The sequence below is a fragment of the Lepidochelys kempii genome, chromosome 10 (assembly GCF_965140285.1).
Source record: "Lepidochelys kempii isolate rLepKem1 chromosome 10, rLepKem1.hap1, whole genome shotgun sequence".
NCBI lineage: Eukaryota > Metazoa > Chordata > Testudines > Cheloniidae > Lepidochelys > Lepidochelys kempii.
In genome coordinates, this window is record NC_136389.1 from 11,299,809 (window position 1) to 11,323,130 (window position 23,322).

At 39.2% G+C, this 23,322-nt stretch overlaps 1 protein-coding gene across 3 annotated transcripts in view; it reads left to right on the top strand.

The window, feature by feature from the left end:
• The window catches only part of GNA12 (G protein subunit alpha 12), a 74,043-nt gene extending 52,628 nt beyond the window's left edge, over positions 1–21,415 (top strand). For 2 of the 3 annotated variants that reach the window (XM_073361965.2, XM_073361967.2), the window contains exons 3-4: positions 10,939–10,989; positions 12,136–21,415. In XM_073361965.2, the coding sequence (XP_073218066.2) occupies positions 10,939–10,989; positions 12,136–12,705 (621 nt within the window). In that variant the 3' untranslated portion in view covers positions 12,706–21,415. The remainder of the gene's footprint in view (positions 1–10,938; positions 10,990–12,135) is intronic. The other variant, XM_073361966.2, reaches the window with a different exon arrangement.
• Positions 21,416–23,322: the final 1,907 nt, after the last annotated feature.

Below are 23,322 nucleotides of genomic sequence, written 5' to 3' on the forward strand. Positions count from 1 at the left end.
CACTTCAGCATTAACCAAGAGTTGCTTAGTAATGCAAAACAAGTAAAAACTGAGTTGATTTTTATTTTTATTTTTAATAAATGAAATGGAGTCAGGGGCAGGACTTGAACAGTTTAACTTAACTCCACATTTTGCTTCACCAGGATTATCTGATATGTAGCAGCATTGTAATAGATAAAGAATCTTGAGCTGCACAAGCATTAACATAACTGCCTAAAGCTAAATGTTTGTGGTGGTGGTGTTCACGTGAGAAGGTGGGTGAGATAATCTCTTTTATTGGACCAACTTCTGTCGGTGAAAAAGACAAGCTTTTGAGTAACACAGATTTATGCAAAATGTGTTAGTGAAAAAGGAGCATAGGGTTTGCTATAAAACTATATTCCCATTAACGTTGCACTTTAATTCACTGAGGCTACTAGCTTTTACTATCATAGGCCACAATTACAGTGCCAGCTAAAGTAGAACAAACAAATTCAGCATTTAAATATTCACTGTGAATGATGCTAAGATCTTAATTCTAAATCAGTAATGGAATATTTCAGGAGTTAAAAACACATTGAAGAGGTTTCACCTATTTTAACTGAAGAGTCAGAAGGGTGTGATTACTTTTTCCTTACATACAGTTGGTGTTACTGAAACAGTGCAGGAAAACCTTCGTGTATGGCCTCATGTGCTTTCAGGGAAAACTATTTTGATCCCATAACTAGAATGTTAAGCAAAGGGAGAATGATGATTTTTTTTCTTTTTTCTTTTTTTTCTTCCAAAATTAGTTGTTGAAGGTGTTCAATACCATGGTATCAGTTAGGTAAAACCTTGAGTAGAATGGAAGCTAATGATTTCCATGTCTGTTTTGCCATGTGCAATTGTTTCAGAATGTTTCATTAACCCAAATATTAGGAACTCTAGAACAGTTGTTCTCAGCCAGGGGTACACATACGTAGAGGTCTTCCGGGGGTACATCAGCTCATCTAGATATTTGCCTTGTTTTACAACAGACTACATAAAAAGCACTAGCAAAGTCAGTACAAACTAAAATTTCATACAGATAGTGACTTGTTTATACTGCTCTATATACTATACACTGAAATGTAAACACAATATTTATATTCGAATTGATTTATTTTATAATTATGGTGACACTGCACCCCATATTCTTCATAGAAATATTTTTATCAATATGGCATAACTAAGATATGTGTTATGCAAGATGAGTCGTGAGGTATCCTTGGAAAGGTTATGATCTACTGAATGTGTTTATCCAATTTGTATGTATGTATCACTTCTGTATCTGATGTTAGGAATATTGACTATGTAACAATTACAACTGTGTGTCTTTGCCTCCTGTCTGGTGCATGTCTCCCAATCAGCCTCAATGGGCCATTAGAAACAACAATAAGACTTGGAAGATACAGGGGTGGTTGTTTTGACACTACAGGGTTAGGTGATCGGGTCACCTGGTACTAGACCCCCATCAGACTCCTGAAAGGGGTACAGGAGTCTGGAAAGGTTGAGAGCCACTGCTCTAGAATGTTTAGAAAGTTACTTTTTTTTTTTTAAAGTGACCCCTGAAGGTTGCAACCTTTCGTGTAAATTGTCTTAGCCTGGTCTCACTTTTTAATCTAATCGTTACTGTCCTTCCTCTGGTTTGTGGGATTTTTCTTGGAGTCAAGAAAATTGTACAGAGCATATTCTTTATTGCAACACTCCTCTCTCACCCTCTTTCCTCCAACTATTCATCTTCTCTGGCTTTTTTCATAGCAATTACTCAATGAGGCTGTGCCATACACGCTTTTTCTGAAGTTGCATATTATCACTCAGTGAAATGGAATTTGAGAAAATGGCTAGATTAATGGTTTAGAGCTGTCATCCAGCATAGCCTTAATTCTGTAAAGATCTGAAGTCCATTGTTAGCTTCTTAAACTGTATGCAAAGTCAAGAATATGTGGAGGTTGGACTGTGGTAATGTGTTAGAATCTGTTACACACCAGGTAGACCAACAATGCAGTCAGTAGAACAGCCAAACATATCTAACGGTATATAGATTTGGATCTTTTTTGTTTTGCACACAACATATCTTCAGAGACCTTGCTTGCCTTCTTTCATATCCAAACACTTTATGTTGTATTAGTATCTCTAGAGAGAACCCAGGATTGAGGTATTATTGGAAGAGACTTCTTTCCTGAAGTGGATAGCTCTTCCTGATAGGAGTTGAGACTGACATACATGATGAAATGATTTGGAACACTTCTTCCTGTTCATATTTTAAATTTCATTGCTGCTAATAGCTGTAGGGGAAGAAGTTTAATTCCAAGATAAGGTGAGCAGATAATTTGGTACAATAGATGCTGTTTGACTTAAAAGCTACTTTGTAACTTTGGCACCTGTTATGTATAGCTTTGGGTTTTCTGTCTCAGGTATTTTTATGGCCTCAGTTACCACAGTATCTGAACACATTAAAAATGTTAGTGCATTTATTCTCACAACACTCCTGTGACGTAGGGGAGTGCTATTGTCCCCATTTTACAGATTAGGCACAGACTCGGTGACATGCTGACTTCCTATCACACAGTGACTTCCTATTACACAGGAAGTTTGATAAAACAGGGAATTGTACCCAGGCTCCTGCGTGCGAGGCTAGTGCCCTAAACACTGGACCATTTGTCGGCCTCCATTTTTATGTTGCAGTGACTTTACATTGCCAGTGTGTTAAACTGATGGGGTTAGTTCAGATTTATATTTGGGTCCTGTTACGTGTTATGCAGAAAACACTTTTTTTAAAAAAAATATTTTGCTGGCAAACTAATGAGACAAGTTATTCTGGTAGAAACTGTCTCCTTCCTAAGCTTTTTGTGGGCATTTTAAATGCTATGAGGTGTTCTTACCTTGAAACCATGTGGAGGTCATGTAGTTTGTGTTAAGTACTTAGTTTCTTTCCATTCCTTTGTAGTAGAGAATATTCAGAACTCTTTAGATTTGTCCATTTCTTTCTATGCTCTTAGCATGGGCTTCAACCCGCTGGTGTAGTCACGCTCCTTATTGGGATTTATCATGGAGAATATTTTGCTTAAAATCATTGATTGGAACCCCCTTAAAAAGCGATTGTGTTCCTTAATTATAGGGCTTTGGAAAAGCTCTGGGGAAAAAAAATAGGTGAAAGATTATTCTGTTTCCACTAAATCACTAATGAAAGCTTTGTTAAATATGTTGCCCTATTCAGTCTTGTTTTGACTTTAAAACTGTAGCATATACATAACAAAATAATCAGTGTAAGGTGGGGGATATGGGGAGGCACAAGCAATAAATCAGGTAAACTTACTTATGTATTCCAGCAGTTTACATGCACACAGCTGTTTCCTGTTCTGAGCGTGGGAGGATGTGCGTACAAAGTAATTGAAGAAAAGAACAAGTTGTCAGATACAGCCCACTTTCAGTCTGTACCACATCTAGAGACACTGTTAAGGACAAGGGATATAGCGAAAGATACACTTTTAGTTCAGTGACCTTTCCCTCTTGGGGGGGCCCCTCCAACCACTCCCCCATGTGACTAATGCTGTACAGGAAGTTTTATTTTTGGAATCTGTGAGATTTCTTCTGCACAAACCTATGCTGCCTTGACAAGACAGTCTTTTTAAAAGAGTGCCAGAAAATGCAGGATATTACACTCATCTTCTGAAAATTCATGACTGCAAGGAAGAAGCTCTTATTTTAGGAATTGTTTAGAAAATGTGTCCTGGAAAAAAGTAATTTCTCCCTACCATCCATCTATAAATCCTTCAGAATCACTTACAAGTAGTGACTATTTGCATTTTAGTATGTAGGTGCTGGATCCCTTATGAAGCAAACTCTTCCCATTTTACTTGAAGATGGAAAATGACGAGTCAGAGCTCCGTTGTCTCCATTCATTAGTGTGACGTCCTGCTCGTGATGCCCAGAATTCTGAGCCACTGTATTACTCCTCTGCCTTAGCAGCAGCAAAGCTCTCTTGCTAAGCTGTGTGTCAGCTTCCTGACACATCAGCCTGTCTGCCTTGCCAGCAAATTCTTCAAGACTCTGCCAGTCTAAACTTTCCCTTGCAGACATTACTTTCCCCAAGAATTGAAATTAGGGGAAGTGTTTGAATTTATAGGGGGGTGAAGGGTGAGGGATGAGACTGTGAGGGCTAAGGTGGGCTGTATGGCACCATAGTAAAAACTGAAAACTGTTTCAGAACCATTTTGATTAGATTTAACTGTTTTAAAATCATCACACAAATTAAAGTTGGCTATTCAAGCCTTCTATGAAGCACTACATCTGCATCCTTCTTGGTTTCTTCTTGTAATTTTGCACAACTCTGTTAATGAACTTGTTGAATGCAGTGCGTTAATCTTTGGTGGTTTCTCACGTGTCCGGTAGTTTCAGTCCTTGAATTGATATGCTCATTAGTTCATTCACAAGATCAGGCAGAAGGTAGCTTCTTTTGGAACACAAAATTCTTTCTATTCCATGACAGAAACAAACACTCACCTGTAGCTGTCGTCTGGGAGTAGCAAGAGATGAATTCCTACTTTTATCCCAGGACACGTAGCACAAAGATCAGATCAAGCCACTAGCGGTGTTTTAAAAAAAAAAAAAAAAAAAGTTGAAGTTAAATCTTTGTTCATTCGTCATATGACATTCCACTTTGTGTTCAAATTCTCTATTTTGTCCTGATCCCATGGCAGCCCCATTGCTGGTAGTGCCTCACTTCACTCTACTGTCGGTGTTTTATAAGACAGGCATCTGTAAAAGCTACATAGAAGCTGAGTAGAATCCAGAAGTCACTATTGTAAATTTGAAGAATCAAGTCTGTGTCTTTCTCCAGCTGGCTTAACAAACATTTCTTGTCTCCTTCACTTAAGGATTCAATATAAGAGTCTTCATTAGCCAACTTCTGGACTGCAGTCTTTGCCTCCTTACAGTACATTTTCAATGGATATCTCTGATTGATCCAGATGTAGCTTCTATTGCTGGACGAAGATCTACTAATGTTGTAGCAGATGCCTGGATGGAATTGTTTATTGACCCAAGTGGTTTCAACAGTAGAATTACAAGAGAGAGAATGGCGATTGTCTTCTCTAAATGTGGCAGCAAAAGTAGCCCACCAGCCTCGCTACTTAGATCCGTCCAGTCTTGGTAGATACTTTCCAAAACCAGTAATACTGGTTCCAGTAATTTTAAGACAACAGCCAAGGATCACTCATGAGAAAGCCAGTGGGTTTTCCCAGGTTGAACTAATATGCACATCAGTCCCAGAGCATCTTCTGTTTTGTCCAGTCCTTTTGGACTCTTGTTGAAAAGATAACAAAGACATTAAATGGCTTTTAAAATGGCTTTTGAAGATTCTGCAACTTGTACTACTGCTAGTTGAGTAGATCATAGAATCGTAGGAGTGGAAGGGACCTTGAGAGATCTCTAGTCCAGTCCCTGGGACTCAAGGCAGGACTAAGTATTACCTTCTAGACCATCCCTGACAGGTGATTGTCTAACCTTGTCGTAAAAACTTCCCAATGACAGAGATTCCACAACCTCCCTTGGCAATTTATCCAGTGCTTAACTAACCTAACAGTTAGGAAGTTTTTTCTAATGTCCGACCTGAACTGTTTGCTGCATTTTAAGCCCATTGCTTCTTGTCCTATGCTCAGAGGTTAACGAGAACAATTTCTCTCTCCTCCTTGTAACAACTTTTTGTGTACTTAAACTGTTTTGTTCCCTCCGTCCTCTCTTCCCCAGACTAAACAAACCCAATCTTTTCTCCATCTTTCCTCAATGGTCATGTTTTCTAGACGTCTAGTTGTTTTTGTTGCTCTTCTCTGGACTTACTGCAATGTGTCCACATTTTTTTCTGAAATGTGTCCACAACTGGACACAATACTCCAGTTGAGGCCGTATCAGTGCAGAGTACAGCAGGAGAATTACTTCTTATGTCTTGTTTACAACACTCCTGTTAATACATCCCAGAATGTTTGCTTTTTTGCAACAGTGTTACATTGACTCATATTTAGCTTGTGATCCACTGTGACCCCCTGTCAAGGTTCCTTCCCCACTCTGAACTCTAGGGTACAGATGTGGGGACCTACATGAAAAACTCCCTAAGCTTATTTTTACCAGCTTAGGTTAAAACTTCCCCAGGGTACAAACTACTTTACCTTTTGCCCTTGGACTTTATTGCTGCCACCACCAAGTGTCTAACAAATATATAACAGGGAAAGAGCCTGCTTGGAAACTTCTTTTCCCCAAAAAAATCCTCCCAAACCCTACACCCCCTTTCCTGGGGAAGGCTTGATAAAAAATCCTCACCAATTTGCATAGGTGAACACAGACCCAAACCCTTGGGTCTTAAGAACAATGAAAAAGCAATCCGGTTCTTAAAAGAAGAATTTTAATTGAAGAAAAAGTAAAAGAATCACCTCTGTAAAATCAGGATGGTAAATACCTTACAGAGTAATCAGATTCAAAACATCGAGAATCCCTCTAGGCAAAACCTTAAGTTACACAAAGACACAAAAACAGGAATATACATTCCATTCAGCACAACTTATTTTCTCAGCCATTTAAACAAAACAGAATCTAACGCACATCTAGCTGGATTACATACTAAGTTCTAAGACTCCATTCCTTTCCTGTTCCTGGCCCAAAAAAAAAAAAAAAAAAAACCCCACCAGACAGAACCCTTTGTTCTCTTCCCCCCCCCCCCGTCTCCCCCAGCTTTGAAAGTATCTTGTCTCCTCATTGGTCATTTTGGTCAGGTGCCAGCGAGGTTATCTTTCGCTTCTTAACCCTTTACAGGTGAAAGGGTTTTTTCCTCTGGCCAGGAGGGATTTAAAGGTGGTTAGCCTTCCCTTTATATTTATGAGCCCCCCAGATACCTTTCCGCAGTACTACTTCCTAGGTAGTTATTTCTCATTTTGTATGAATGCAACTGATTGTTCCTTCCTAAATGGAGTACTTTGCATTTGTCCTTATTGAATTTAATCCTATTTACTTCAGACTAATTCTCCAGTTCGTCCAGACCCTTTTGAATTTTAATCCTGTACTCCAAAGCACTTTCAACCCCTCTCAGCTTGATATTGTCCATTAAACTTTATAAGTGTACTCTCTATGCCATTATCTAAATCATTGATGAAGATAATGAACAGAACCAGATGCAGGATGAAGCCCTTCAGTACCCACTCAATATGCCCTTCCAGCTTGACTGTGAACCACTGATAACTACTCTCTGGGAATGGTTTTCCAACTAGTTATTTACTCCCCTTATAGTAGCTCCCTTTAGGTTGTATTTCTCCAGTTGGTTTATGAGAAGATCATGCGAGACGGTATCAAAAGCCTTACTAGTGTCAAAATATTCCACCTATCGCCTCCCCCTGCTACTCACAAGGCTTGTTACCCTGGCAAAGAAAGCTATTAGGTTGGTTGATGCAATTTGTTCTTGGCAAATCCATGTTGACGTTACTTATCACCTTATTATCTTCTAGGTGTTTGCAAATTGGTTGCTTAATTATTTGCTCCATTATCTTTCCAGGTACTGAAGTTAAGATGGCCTCTGCAGTGTGTAGGAGAGATTAGGGTTACACTTTCCTCTGAGCAAAGCTTGTATCCCACCATGTCTTCCAGAGAAGTTTGAAGCTCCATCAAATGCTTGTGCCATCTGTTTGGGGTCCAGTTTACAAGCATTTAATTCTAAGATGTGGGTTGTCGCAGATGTGTCTGCTGTAACCTGAACATCTAGAAATGCATCTCCTGGCCTACCACTGACATCAAGATAACGTATGCAGTGACTTAATACTTGATGCCCATTTGCATCAGGGTATTCATTAGCCATGTATGCAGATTTTTTGAATGTGGTGAGAGAGTTCTTCACTTTTTCAACTGCTGTCTTTCACTGTTGCACCGCATGCTTCTAACCAGTCAGTTGAGTTTCTTGCAGAAAGATATTGAGCATTTGCTGGTCTTGTTCAGAACCAGTGTCTAACTTCAGGGTTAACCAGTGACAATGCACTTAACTTTGGCCTCCTGTCTGTAGTGTGAGGTATCTCTTGCTTAAGTGAAAGTATGATGCAACAGTCATGTTTGTTCGCATAAACTATGTTGAGTCTAGCATTCTTAACAGCCTCATTAAGTACTTCTAAAATTGGCTTTGACAGTGACTGGCTTATAAGGCTTGCTGCATATCGCTGAAGTCCAGAGGCTTGGTGTTTTGCAGCCTTTTCACATAGTTTGTCAGCACTGGCTTTGCTGATCAGTCTGGCAAACCAAGCTCCTCTAGTTGTACCAACTGAAGCAGTGAGAAGCTTTCCTTCTTTGTAAGCTTTTTTTGCAAGAGGTGCACCAGTTGTCATCTTTTCTAACTTAAATGGGAAAAGTTTGACCAGCAAAACATCAGGAACTGCCTTTAGGTTTTGGAGACCTGTTTCTTCAGTAGGTAGCTGTATTTGTGTGTTTGGCTGTTCAGATGTAGATACACCACTTGAGCCTTCAGATGACATGTTGGTATATTCTTGGTTCTTAGCACGTTCTTCATCTTTGTTGGTCTCATCCAAGTCGGGGGGGGGGGGCCACTAGTAGCGGGGTTGTAGAGGTAACAAATCAGTGAATTCCAGTTCTTGAGTTCATTGGGATTTCCCTGCAGTGTCCAATCCCCCTCACTGGACACTCAAAAATGGTTAGGTTTGCTGTCTCCAAAGAGACAGAGCACACATCACCCTGTTAGAATAGCTGAAGACTCATGCTTGACTTCCAGTATACGGCACTGAGATGGTTTTTAATAAAACAAGAATAAGTTTATTAACAAAGACCGAATATTCGTGATGCTAAATGAGAGAGAGGCGCAGATATGGTTACAGACAAAACAAAATAAATCCCGCTTTCTAGTGACTAATCTTAGCACATTGTAATCTTTACATAAGCAGTTTCCTTACACCAAGTTAGCAGCATCTCCAAGCCCGGGGATCCACCTACACAGAATCAAAGGGTGCTTCTCCCTTTGTTCCTCAAGTGATGGATTACTAAAGTCTCTTTGCTCCCCTTATATTACGTAAAATCCACTGTGTCTGTCCCAAGAGCCAGGAAGGATTCCTGGGGTGCAGACTCTGCCCCCTTGTGTGCTCACTAAACTGCTGCTTGATAGCTTTGTTTATCGTTTATATAAATATACTTTCATTGTCCTCTGCCAGTAATCAAGATGGTCAGACAGCTAAATACACATTCCTTTGTTTTGGGCAGGCTGGGCTTATGCACTGTGTCCCAAACACATTTTAAGAACGTATTTCCAGCACACACACACACATCTCTTTGTGCACAACCTGTATATACATCACAAAATGATTTTCAGGACCTCATGTGTCACCAGTTGTTATATACCTTACATGACACTTTTTAGATAGATATTACAATAACCATGTGTTGGGGGAATGTGTGATAGAGTTATAGTATGGTGGGCCCTCTGCCAGTTGGCATTGAAGGGCTCCTTGGGGCTCTTAGTCTGAAAGCTTTTGCTGAGTTGTAGTAAACTAGTATTGAGTGCTCCAGTCTTCCATGGGACTCTTCCAAACATGGTACCCTTTTTAATTTGTTCTGGAAAGGAATTTGGTTCTCTCACCTCATACACTATGGTGATGGGGATCATACAAAAATAAGTAGGTAGCTCTTTCTTGTGGGAGATAATAGGTTATACTCCTAGTTATAAATATGATCCTGAATGTAACTATTTGGTGAGCACAAACTACCAATCTTAATCTTGGTTCAGTCTACTGGTAGCACTCTCTAGTGCGTACATTTTGCTCCCCAGGAGTGCAATGGATAGGCTTTGAAGGGAAACTTTAGACAACTTTATAGGTGCAAGGATGGTGACTAGTGATGCAAGGAGGAGTGGATGCTAATTTAGATTCTCAGTCTAGGATGTGGAGTACTCCAGGACAGATGGGTTTGAGGAAGAAGATTCCTGTTTCCCTTTGGAGCAAAATTGAAGCTTCCTTCTAAATGGAAAAAGTCACTTCTTAAAGGAGTATAAATGTATTCCTGCGTGTGTGTCAGCTTTAAATGACCTTTGATTTGACTTATTTAAAATGATTTATTGGAGGTCTTGCAAAGAAATGCATTTTTAAAAGATACATATAAATAACCCTTGAGGCTTAATATTACATACCCAATTGAACAATAGTCTGATATAGTTTTAGAAAAAGACACTTCAGTTTTAAAAACAACCTGGTTAGATTTTTGAAAACCACTGTATCCTTCAGGAGGGACCATATTTTGAAGGAAATTTAAAAAAAAACTATATTTTTCCGCCAAGCTTGTCTCCTTAGTGAAAATTTAAGCCAGACACGTCCCATGTTGCTTAAACCTATTGCTACTTCATTTGGCAATTTTTGATGTGTAGCATGTGCTTCTGTCCTCTGCCATGAGTTTTAAGACAAAAATGCAATGGTTTCCAGTAAATGTAGTCCACTGTACTGTTACCCAGTGATATTTAATCTGTATTCTACATACAAAAGAGGACCCAGTGCATTGAGAGAGCATGAGCTGGCTCTAGCAGCAGCTCATGTTCAGTGTATGAATTTTGAGCACTTATTGTACAAACCTATTGCTGTAAACATTCTTTATTGCTTTTTAAGTAATGTGCATTGGTCTCTTTTTTTTTACAGGTATTCCACAGGAAGTGCTGTACTGTCTTATGGTCACGTTAAAGCTGCTCCAATATTCTTACCAACAGTTTGTTTCAAAGTAAATTATACAATGCTCTTCTCATTACAGCCTCTCAGCACATCGGGATCCAGTCCAGACATCAGTTTTCTGTGTATGTGTATGTTTAAACTTCAGTGTATATGGAAAAGCAAATGGGCAAAAAAGGCTTTCATTCAATAAACTGCTTGATTTGCTAGCTTAGAAACAAGATTTAAGAAGCATTTCTTTCCTTTTCAACAGGGTGAATCGGTGAAATACTTCCTGGATAACCTGGATCGGATTGGCCAGCTGGTAGGATGTAACTATTTATAGTCCACAGTGTTTGAAGTTAGGAAGTGTATTCTTGCAGATGCTTTAATATCCCTGGTTTAAAACTAGTAAGCATAAGTTCCAAATATTTTAATCAAGAAAACAGCGCTCCCCTGGAATGTGTTAAACTTTGGCCTATGCAACTTGATATATGTTTGGACATTTTACTAAGCCTTTGTATTGACAAGTAAACAGGAATACAATGAAAAGTTACATGAACAAAAACAAAAATCTACATCTTCCTCTTCTGTCTCCTCTTTCACCATCCTTGGACCACATCCACTTCCTATGCTGATCAATTGCCCTGAGCAGCAGTGTGAATTTTACAAGCAATTGCCCATTGAGCTACAACCACCTGTAAGGGCCACAGTAATGGGGAAAATAGCTTGGGTTCTTGCAAAAGGTCTAATGGGGAGAAAAGGTGAGAGGGGATGTACTGCTGCTCATCTTCCTGAGCATAGAGAAAGACAGAAGAATTTCATCCATTTCACTGTTGTTCCTATAGGTGGCAGTGAGACTGGCCAGTACTTACAACAGAATTAAACTTGTGATAGAGGTCAGCACATACCTACTGTGGAAGGATGCTGTCACTACAGCTTGCAAGATATTATTATTATTTATTATTATTAATTATTATTGTAAATGTATCAAGCTTGTTAAAAAACAGGTTTAAAAGATAATTTCACTGACATTATGGAGACTTGCATTCATTAACACAAATGAATAGTTTCATGGGCAAGAATATCCTAATAGTAAAGTAGTTTCCAACCTGGAAAGGAAGAACTGAATTTTAATATGCAGAAGGGGTGAAACTTTGAAGGAAAGTACTGGAGTTATACATAAACTTTCACATGCTCCATCACAGTCCTCCATCTTTCAACAGCAAATTTTCAATGTACAATCCATTGGTCAACAAGTCCATTAATTTTGACCTTGTATAGTAAGTCCTTCACTTGGTCACTCAGTATCAGATGTCACCTAGAGCTCCTAGAACTGGAACATTATAGCTCCCCACAGCTATCATTACATTGAGATATGATCAATTTTATTTTTAAAATGCCAGCTGATATTGCATATTTTAAAAGGAAGATCTGAGGCAATTTGTCACTATTCTCCTTTCTCTTACAGAATTATTTCCCCAGCAAACAAGATATTCTGTTGGCCAGAAAAGCCACCAAGGGGATCGTAGAGCATGACTTCATCATTAAAAAAATCCCTTTCAAGATGGTGGATGTGGGTGGACAGAGGTCTCAGCGTCAGAAGTGGTTCCAGTGCTTTGATGGGATAACTTCTATTTTGTTCATGGTTTCCTCCAGTGAATATGACCAGGTTCTCATGGAAGACAGACGCACAAACAGACTGGTGGAGTCCATGAACATCTTTGAGACAATAGTCAATAACAAGCTCTTCTTTAATGTTTCTATCATCCTATTCCTGAACAAAATGGATCTCCTTGTAGAGAAGGTAAAGACAGTCAGCATTAAGAAGTATTTCTCAGACTTCAAGGGTGATCCTCACAGGCTAGAAGATGTTCAGCGTTACTTGGTGCAGTGTTTTGACAGAAAGCGCCGGAACCGCAGTAAGCCACTCTTCCATCATTTCACAACTGCCATAGACACTGAAAATATCCGCTTCGTGTTTCATGCAGTGAAGGACACAATCCTTCAAGAGAATCTGAAGGATATTATGTTGCAGTGAAGAAGAGCACCCCTTGTCTTGTTGAAATCTACCCAGGGGTTATAAGTCAAGCTTTTATTTTATCTTTATGGCTCTTGCGTGTGGTTTTAGGACCCATGCTATTCACTTGGCTCAGGAATGCTGAAACTCGCCAGTCATGGAGGCAGAAGGAGTCAAACATTGATGTTAGCTACTGAATCATTTGACGAGTAACACTACTGAAAAAAGTGGCCGTTGTAGGGTTTGACACCTAGTTTGAAAAGTTGAATAACACAATCACCTTCCTATCTTAGAAAAAATCTAACTTTGACAAACTATGTAAGGAAGACTTTTAATGAAAACTGTCGTTTTGCAAGGACAGTAACTGTACAGACTGCCTTTCTCTGCAGTTTGGAGGTGCTGAGTTAACCAGTCAAACTAATGTAAATTATAATGAGGTTGGTAGTTGTACTAGAGAATAAATGGCAATATATTAATCACAATTCCACATGTAATCTTTAAATATGTAACCAGATCTTGCTTGCATGTGCAGTGTTTGCCAAGGATCTGGAGTCCACTTATCAGTGTGGATGCACAACTCTTGTCTGAAGGTCTTGCATCAGTCTCTTGAGACATGCAAGTCTAGGACTATAAATGAAATGCAGTAGAACTATAAATGAAACCCACCAGACTATGAGTCCTCTGTCCTGACACTCTGAAGTCAAATGGAGGAGAAAATTAAGGCCTGGCTGATGAGGACAAGATTTTGTTTTGCACTACATCTACAGTGTCTTACATCATGGGAAACTGACCTCCACAGTAATACAGCTTGAGGTATGTACTAGAACATCTGACCACATATCTGCACATAGTGGGTGCTCTAGTGAGGTGTCATCTATGGAAATTCATCACTGTTCTCACACCTGCAGTTGGCAGTATTTGTAAAGCTCCAGTCTCTCAGATCACAGGGCTTTATCTGTCTCCAAATGTGTGGAAGCGGATTAAACTTTTTAGCAAAATATTTGGTGGTAGAGCAGCTGCTTGATGACTTCCTAACAGCTGACCTTACACTTCTTACACAAGAAGAGCCAGCACTCTTGAGATCCCAATTTTACAGCTGCACTGGTACATTTGGACAGCAGGACCCTGCTGTAAACTAGCCCATTTTTAATCTGTTAATGGGATCTTTAGCCTATATTAATTTATATATAGTATGTGTAAACTGTCAAAATTAGTTGCCCATTTCAGGCGATGGTATACATGTGTGAAATTGCAAGAGGCTGTGAATAATGTTGATGTGAACTGTTGACTTTCTAGCTCTCTAAACTTACGTAGTTAACTATCAGGTGCCTTTCTTTGTGTACAGATAATTCCAACCTTGTCGTCTACAATGAGGTACATAAACAAAATTTAAGATCTGCCTTTTATTTCAATGCTGTAGTATTTTTTTTTTCTTGCCAGGGAACTTTCAAACACAAATGTTTATTGTGCAATTGGTACCATAGTTTGATTTTATTAAAAAAAAAAAAAAAAAAATCGAAGGGCTTTCTCTAACTAGACCAAGTCAGTCGAATCTCTGTAGTTCTTGTCCTCTTTAAAACTGTAATGACATGTCAAAAAAGGAACACTTCAGCATTTAATCCCAAGAGAAATGCTGGTCTAAAAAGAACCCTGCTCTGGAGTTTTCTCGTGTTTAACTTGGATAAAATCTAGAATCCTTCTTTTTGTGGCTTGCAGAAGTTCATTTCTCTGTGTGCGGTATACGCAGCTTCTTAATGCAGAAATCTGCTGCCCTTGTAGCTTTTTGTGCTGGCTTCAGGAGTGAAAAGGATGTGGTTGTATTCTAGTTATATATAATGCATATAAAATGTTTGGTGAAGTAAACCAGTAAGGAGCTACAGATAGGAAAAATTTATTTATTTTAAAATTACACTTCCACTACTTCTCAAATGTAAACAGAAGTTAATTGTCTAGTTAGAAAAGTCTTACTCACCATGGACCAATTTTACTTTTTTTAACATTTAGTGATATATTTTTTTTTTTTAATATCAAGTCCTGTCTTGAATGTTCTGCATTGTTACAGATGAGGATTCTGTTACGGTAATTGCATTTGGAAAGGTAAATGCTTCAACATGAGGTGTTACAAATTGTGGCTTAAGGGTCTAGAGGAATATATTTCTTCTGGGCGTGCCTCTTTATTTGGTTAAACGAGATCTAAAGGTGTTTACTCTTCATTACTTAAGCATTCAGATACTGTATTTAGACTTTGCAGTAGTTTCTATTCAACAGAAGGCTTTAGAGCTATAGCAGGTCAACTCAAACTGCCTAACTTCCCAGTTGATTCTTTGTGTACTTCATTATTTTACTGAGTATTCTATTTGGAATAATGTGCTGCCCATTTAACTCTTGAGAAAACATTCCCTTTTTAGAACCAGATATTATTGAAAAGTTACCTCGGTTTTACATATGAAGCCTGTCGTAGCTTTAACTGCAGTACTGGAGCATGAGACTGCTCTTCTTTTTAACGCACATTTGAGGTCTTTTATTCTTGGTCACCTTATTGATTTTTAAAAGAACTGAGCTAATGAATATGAGGTTCTCCAAAGCAACTCTCATTGTTACAGTTGCACCCTGAAAAATAGCAGCATGCATTTCCATGTTTAATATCGACAATTCTTAACAAGTTTCGTTTTTTTTTGTAATAGTAGTAAAACAACCAGTTCTTCTGGCATGCTGTGACTGCTCTGTACCATAAAGTTGGCCTGTTAGGTCCCTAGGAGGAAGGTAGGGACATAGGGCTGCATGATCATGATGCCCTTAGACTGCATCAATCCTCAGGTGCTGTTTTGTCCCCTTGGGGCCATTAGGTGTAAGAGCAGCCTAGCTTTGGTATGGTACCATCCCTTCACACAGTAGCCCTGTGATTGAGGAAATGCAGAGGAGAATTTTTTGTGCACAGGTCATGAAGCACAAGTCAGAATAGGGCTTTGCACCTCTCAGCCATAGCTAAGGATCTAGCTCATGTTTTACTCACTGCAAGCCCTGTGTATTCTAAGGCTCTGTAATGTAAGACGCTTTCTTGCTCAAGCATTATCATCCAACCATCAAGACTTTATAGTTGGTTAACAGTTTTGATGAGGGAACTAGAAAACAATTCAGGTCAGTATTCCATAGCTATATTAATTCTGCAAAACAAAGAGCGGTAAAAAATAGCAAACTTGTCTTTGTCAAAAGTAATCAATATGGCTCTGTATTTGTAAATGGAAAATGTAATTTAGTCACTCTTCTGACCATAACGACAAACAAAAATTAGACTGGAATATGATGTGCTTAACTACTTTAACGCAAAATGAGACACCTTGATGTAAGTTGACACTATGCCATATTACTGACTGCTTCAAGGATTCAAGTGCACCACTGTTTTTAGTGCAATACTTAAATTAGTTTGAAACAGGTTTGAGTGGACCTGTGTCTTTGTTTGGTGCATGATTAAACCATCTTAAGAGTAGTTTGGAGACACTAGCTATCTACTGTGTTAGGTGAATATACATCTTTCAGGTGTAGTTATAACATACATTGTCCAGTTATAGTGTGAAACTTCATTGAAAGTTTCCACTAGAAAATCTAAATAACCTCAATCCAGCAAGATTTCCTCTTGCGAAGACACATTTACCTGGCTACGACATACTTTTAAATACAAGCCCTACTGGATTCCCCTATGTAAAAATAGTACAATAAAGCTAGTCATCTGTGGTACTAGTAATTACTAGTGCAGAATTCAAAAGGTACTACCCAGTATTGTGCAACAATCTTTAGCCAGACTTGGTGATCTGCTCAATTCTTTTACAAGAAACAACTAATAATTGTATTTTACAGTGACATCATGAAGTTTGCGAGGGACAGCTTTTTTATAAACTTCATAAGTTATTGTTCAACTGACCAGTCAGGAAATGGGTCACAGGCAGCCCTACAATCAGGTGGAGGCCTTGAACATATGCTTTTAAAAAAAAAAAAGCTCTTCGCTCTCCCTCATTTGGTACATGCAGGTCACTGACAAGGGTCCTCTGTGTGTTTTGTCTCCAGCAAGGACAAAGAGGAAATGCTTGCAGCATGTTTAAGCAGGAGAGCCCTATAATGTGATGTACTATCAGTTTTATAAAAGTGGCAGATGGGAGCCTATACTGAAAATCATGTTGGTATCTTGTGTCAAAGCCAATGTTTTGAAGACTCATTCAGGTCACCAGCAGGTGCCTTTCCCTCAAAGTAGCTAACCAATAAGTTGCTCTTTGAATTAGATACCTACAAGGCAGTAACTGCTCTAGAATTACCAAGTGAATTGGGCTTAAACAATTTTATCTTTAAAATTTTACATTATAATTGTTGATAAACTACATGTTTAATAGGTAACTGCTATTTTTAACAACCCATTGAACAATATTCTTGAGATGTAGGGGGAACACAAGGTATTGTGGTGACAGATTTAATGGAGTTGATTAACAGCTGCTCTATTTTAAATGACAACTCTTAAGAATATGTCTAGTTTCCATTGTCACTACACATCTGAATCTCATTCCCTGTAATACAGCACAGTAGGCTGTTTGAGCTTGCCAACTTCATAGTAAATTACCTGTTTAAAATTGTGCTGTCAAACCTAGAACTGTGCTGCTAATATGTCTGAAGGAGCTTCCAATGACTCGCATTTCTGCAGGCTTTTCAAAGCTAACTAAAGGGTTAACAGATTTGCTATCTTAAGTTCAAACAGAGTGGAGAGCATTTGTGTAGCTCAGAGATTTTGGTATGGCAGGAGCTATAGTTTAAACAGTGTGGAAGGAGCTGATCGGGCCAAAGACTAAAATTTCACTGTGACAGCAGCTGAAATGGAGTCTGGGACATGTGAAACGCATCCCATCAGTCCATCCACAACACTGATTTCCCCTTTCCGCCCAGGATAGCGTCACAAGTTTTTTAGGTGTGTTATGAGGCGGTACCTAGAGTAATCAGCATTTAATTGAGTCTGTCCAGCTTACTTGTATCTTGTGTATGGGTTTCTTCCCTTCCCTACTTCTGTGATGGTCTTTCAATTTAGTGCTGGTCCTCTAGTGCTCTGTAAAGATTTATAATGGGTGTGTTTTATTACTGTTCATGTGAAGCCCATTTTCTCTGGGCTTTTTCCAGAGTTGTTTAAAGTGGGGGGCAATGTTGAATCTCTGCAAGCCTTATTCTGGATGAATCACTTTTATTTCTTCCTTTAAAATATCTTGGCTGATTGTAGCTGTCATACTTCTAGGCTGAGGCTGCTTAATTAACTGACTAGCAAGAAATGATGCCTTTGACCAACTGCCCCCATGCCCTCAAAATCCAACCATGCACTCGAGCTCTACCTCCCTGGAGAACAGGTGCTACAAAATTGCTTCTAAGCTGATGTTCTGAAGCTCGGCTTCCCCATTAATAGGCCACTTGGTACTGAACAGTCCTGGTGAATGGACAGAAGCACAGGGGTATCCTGTAAGGAATTTTCCTGGTCAATGAAATTGCAGCATGGAGACTGAGCCATTGACGGGATTAGAAACCCTTTTGTGCCACGCATTTATCCTGTCCTTAGACAAACTAAGGCCCATGTTCATTTCCATTTGTGCCCTAAACTTGCCAGGGAACAGCACTTTGACTCCACTTGATAAAGATAATATCGATATGGCCTTTCTGTTTGCACCAATGAACAGGGCAGTGGCACTGGAACCTATTATGTAATTCCAGGCTATGCCCACAACAGTAAGTTGTTCAGTCCTCTAGCTCTTGTTGCTTTGACAGTAGGTAAAATGTAAATGCTCCTCACTTGATATGCCCCTCTTGCATTTGATCGTGAAAATCCCTTGAAATAGCTGAACTTACTTGTTTAGCAGCCTAGAGAACAGCCCCCACCCTTGTTTGATTGCAGTAACAAAACATGCCGTCTGCTTTGCATTCTCCGTATAGTTGCCTTTGTGAGCAGTGATGCTACGTGGTGGGGCCTTGATTCTTTTCTTAACTTAGAAGGAAGTTGCATGCAGAAAACTTCCCTCAGGTGTTTAAGGTGGCCTTTATACACAACTTCTGAATGGAATGAGCCTTGAGGCCTGCATGATGTTTGATGGTTATCAACAGATGTTCACGTCAGAACAGCTCTTGGTGCTGTCAAGCAACCGGCTGTATGCCATCCTGGGGCAATAAAAACTACACAAACAAACATGGATTTTTTAAAGTGCAACTTGCTATAAATCAAATGCTGATCTCCCAAGATAAAAGCAGTACCTATTTTTGAAGCTAGTATTAGTCTCTTCCCCATATCAGTTGTCCAGTATGCATTAAACAAAGTGGTATAGTGAGGTTGTAGGCCTGAGACCTGATCAACCCCTCCCCCCATGTTAAAGGAGCCTGGTGTTCAGATTGCACTTCCATTGTGAGCCCAACTGTTTACAGGTGTGTCCCTTCTCCCTTACTCTTTAACACAATAAAAGTTGGTGGATAGAAAGATACTTCAGCTCCTGTAAAGCAATTACCCTCTTTGGTAAGGGAATTATTATCTAAGGATTTCCACAATGGCTGCTTCTTGGAAGACGTGTTCCTAGGACAGATCTTTAAGATTGGCTTCGTCAGTGCCAGTCTTAAACTGAATAAGCATGAAGTCCCCTCCACTCTCACTTCTGAATGTTCCAGCCTGAGAGTGAGAGATGTTGACAGGACAATGCAGCACCTGTCTCCATGCTTGAAGGGTTGCTGCTGTCAGTGCTGAGTATTTCTTGTGGCTAGCTGGAGGGATCCCCCACTTGGTGCTGTAAATCGGATTTTTTTTTTTTGTGAGCACTAAATTCACTTTTTGTTTTTTAAACAATGACACTAAATTGTTTAACACAAATGGGGATGAAGGGCAGCTAGGCTAGTCAGAACTGAGGCTGGTTCTCTGTTAACTAATCGAGTGGTGCCTCTGTGTGAGTCAGTTTAGTCTCGACTCCGAATTGCTTGGCCCTTTGTAAGTCTGTATCTCTCTTTAATGGTATCTTTAAAAGCAGTGTTTAGGTTTCTGTCTCTGTGTGACATGCTTGCCTTTCCGTGTGTGGGGGAGGGAGACGTGGGACGGCTCCAGTGCCAGGAGTTCTGTGGCTGCCTTGCTGTACTCTGTAAACTACTACAGTCTGGCTCTTGGCGTGTGTCCATGGTTCATCTGATTGACTTGGAAATAACCACAGTCAGAAGGAAAGAGCTGCACTGATGTCGTCCAAGATGGACTTTCTGGTGAACAGCCCAAGGGTATTGGGGGGCGAGGGGGAGGAGAGAGAGCGGCAATCTAGTTTCTAAATAGATCCCAAATGCTTCTGCTTAAATACTGTCTGTATACTGAAACGAAATGCAATCAGTAGTCAGTTCGTATTCTTTGAGAACTGTCTCCAGGAAAGCTATTTGGCTGAGTATCTACCAGCACATTGGCACAGCTGTAGCTGTGTGCACTTCCATTATAAACCTTTGTTTCCAACCGTTTGTAACTGGGTCCTATAAACTCAATCCCTCCTAACTTGTGACATGCAAGCCTCTTGTCAGTCAGCATGCCTTCCCCCAATTTAAAAACTAGTTAACCTTGCTTTGAGGTATTAAATTGTGAGGAGTATGCAGAGACAACGGCTTTAAAGGGGTCAGATTGCTTCAGGTTACTTTGAGACATGAGGGCATCTTGTTCAAAACCAGCTGTTGCTCTTACAGTACGGCTTCACACAGACATATGTTAAACTCACATGCTTGGCACAATAGTGAGTAAATGATCTTTCAACAATCCACAGAATTTAAAGGTCCTGTGGTAAACTCTGCTTTGGAAGTTGTGTTTCAGTTCATAGACATTAGTCTGTTGGATAAAGCGCATTTTTCCAGATAAGCCTGTTCTGTTGTTTGAATTTGCCCAATAGACTAGAATAGCGAATACACCTTTTTATTAATGACTGACTGCACACAACAATGTCTCTAAAACCCTTGCTTAAAAATTGGCCAAGTGTGGTGTTACTCTTTTAAACAAGCTGTCTGATTTTTTTTTTTATTTGATATGAATCACATACAAATGAAATGATTATGGCTATGAGTGCCACACAGGTCACAGATTCTGTGATTTTAACACAGGTCTCTGAATTCTTTGGCTTCCGCCCTGCTTGGGCTTCAGCCCTGCACGGCAGAGCTCAGGTTTCAGCATGATTTATTGTTTATCACCTGCATCCTATCTGTGACTTTGAATAAAAATACCTTTGCCAAAATCATAGCTGTAGAAATGACAAAACACTCGTTAATTTTGTGACACAATCCTGTATCTTGGAAATCGATTTTAAAATATTACCTTCTCTGCTATAACGCCCTGTGGTGCCTAGGTATTGTAGCACACATACTATGCAATATCATACGACTAGTTTTAAACCAGTTTGCTGCATTGGGCAGGAAAGGCCTGAGTTTAGCCTTAATTTCTAACAATTCACATAAAACTTCTTTTTAAAGACGGTGACGAACTAAAATAAGTTGAGGTGAAAAAGGCATTGCTCATGTAAGTGTCTTTGTAGAACCAAAACAGCATGCACCATACAAGCGGCCTATTTGCTGTGATAGTCTCAACTTATGAAAACTGTGTACTAGATAAAATTATATTGTGATGTGTAAAAAGTGTATTTTATAGTTTTGGTGAATTAGTTTACTGTTTTGTATATATGAATTTTATAAATATTAAAACTTGACTTGTTATACTGTTCATTATGGAGTGTTGGATCTTTCAATACAGGACCTGAATTGTGGTAATATTTTAACCTTGTTCACGTGCTTACTATGATAATACAGGAACCTAACTGAAGCAGTCTTGGAACTGTTAGCAGTTATTAAGAACTCATGGAGGACGTGGGTGAAATCCTAGAAGACTGAAGAAGGGCAAACAGTACCTGCCTTTAAAAAGGGGAACACAGAGGACTTGGGGACTTAGAGGATGACTGACCTTTTATACATGAAAGGATACTGAAACAAATGATTAAACAATGAGTTTGTAGGCACCTGGAGGATAATGGGTTTACAAGGAATAGCCAGCATGGAATTGTCCAGAACAAATCACAACAACCTAACTTCTTTGACAGGGTTACTGGCCTAGTGGATGGGGGAGAGGGGTGATATCTTGATTTGAGTAAGGCTTTTGACACAGTCCCCCATGACATTCCCATAAGCAAATGAATTTACTATAAGATGGGTGCACAACTGTTTGAAATGCCATACTCAGGGTAGTTATCAATGGTGTCAAACTGGGAGGGTGTAACTAGTGGGGTCCTGCATCTGGTACTAGTCGATATTTTCATTTAATGATTTGAATAATGGAGTGGAGAGTATGCTTATAAAATTTGCAGATGACACCAAGCTGGGAGGTATTGCAAGCACTTCGGAGGATATAATTAGAATTCAAAACAACCTTGACAAATTGGAGAATTGGTCTGAATTCAACAAGTTGAAAGTCAATGAAGACAAGTGCAAAGTATTTCACTTAGGAAGGAAAAATCAAGTTCCCAAATATAAAATAGGGAGATAACTGGCTAGATGATAGTGCTGCCAAAAAGGATCTGGAGTTATAGTGGATAACAAATGAGTCAACAATGTGATGCAACTGTGAAAAAGACTACTATTCTCAGGTGTATTAACAAGAGTATTGTACGTAAGATGCAAGAGGAAATTGCTCTACTCAGCTCTGGTGAAGCCTCAGCTGGAGTACTGTGTCCAATTCTGGGCACTGCACTTCAGGAAAGATGTGGACAAATTGGAGGGAGTCCAGAGAGCAACAAAAATCATTAAAGGTTTAGAAAGCCTGACCTATGAAGAATGGTTTAAAAAACTAGACCTCTTTAGTCTCAAAAAAAGAAGACTATGGGGGGACCTGAGAGGACAATGATCAATGTTCTCCATGCCCACTAAAAGTAGGACAAGAAGTAATAGGCTTAATCTGCCACAAAGAGATTTAGATTAGATATAGGAAAAACTTTCTAACTATAAGGGAAGTTAAGCTCTGGAATAGGCTTCTGAGGGAGGTTGTGGAATCTCCTTATTGGAGGTTTTTAAGAACAGTCTGGACAAACATCTGTTAGGGATGGTCTAGGTTTACTTGGTCCTGCCTCAGCACAAGGGTCTGGACTTCGTCTTCTCGAGGTTCTTTCAGCCTTATATTTCTACAATTCTAAGAAATTAATAAAAACGAGACCAGCACTGTCATACAATGAAAACTTGGGTGGAAGAACACTTGTCCTGTAACTGACTGTCAATCGCAGTTAACTCATGCGATTAACTCAAAAATTAATTGCGATTAAAAAAATTAATTGCGATTAATCAGTTTTGATCGCACTGTTGAACAATAAAATACAATTGAAATTTACTAAATATTTTGGATGTTTTTCTACATTTTCAAATATATCGATTTCAATTACAACACAATACAAAGTGTACAGTACTCAATATTTTTATTACAAATATTTGCACTGTAAAAGTGATAAAAGAATTCGTATTTTTCAATGCAGTGCAGTACTTGTACAAGGTAAAATCTCTTTATCGTGAAAGTGCAACTTACAAATGTAGATTTTTGTTACATAACTGTACTCAAAAAGAAAACGCCGTAAAAACCTTAGAGCCTAC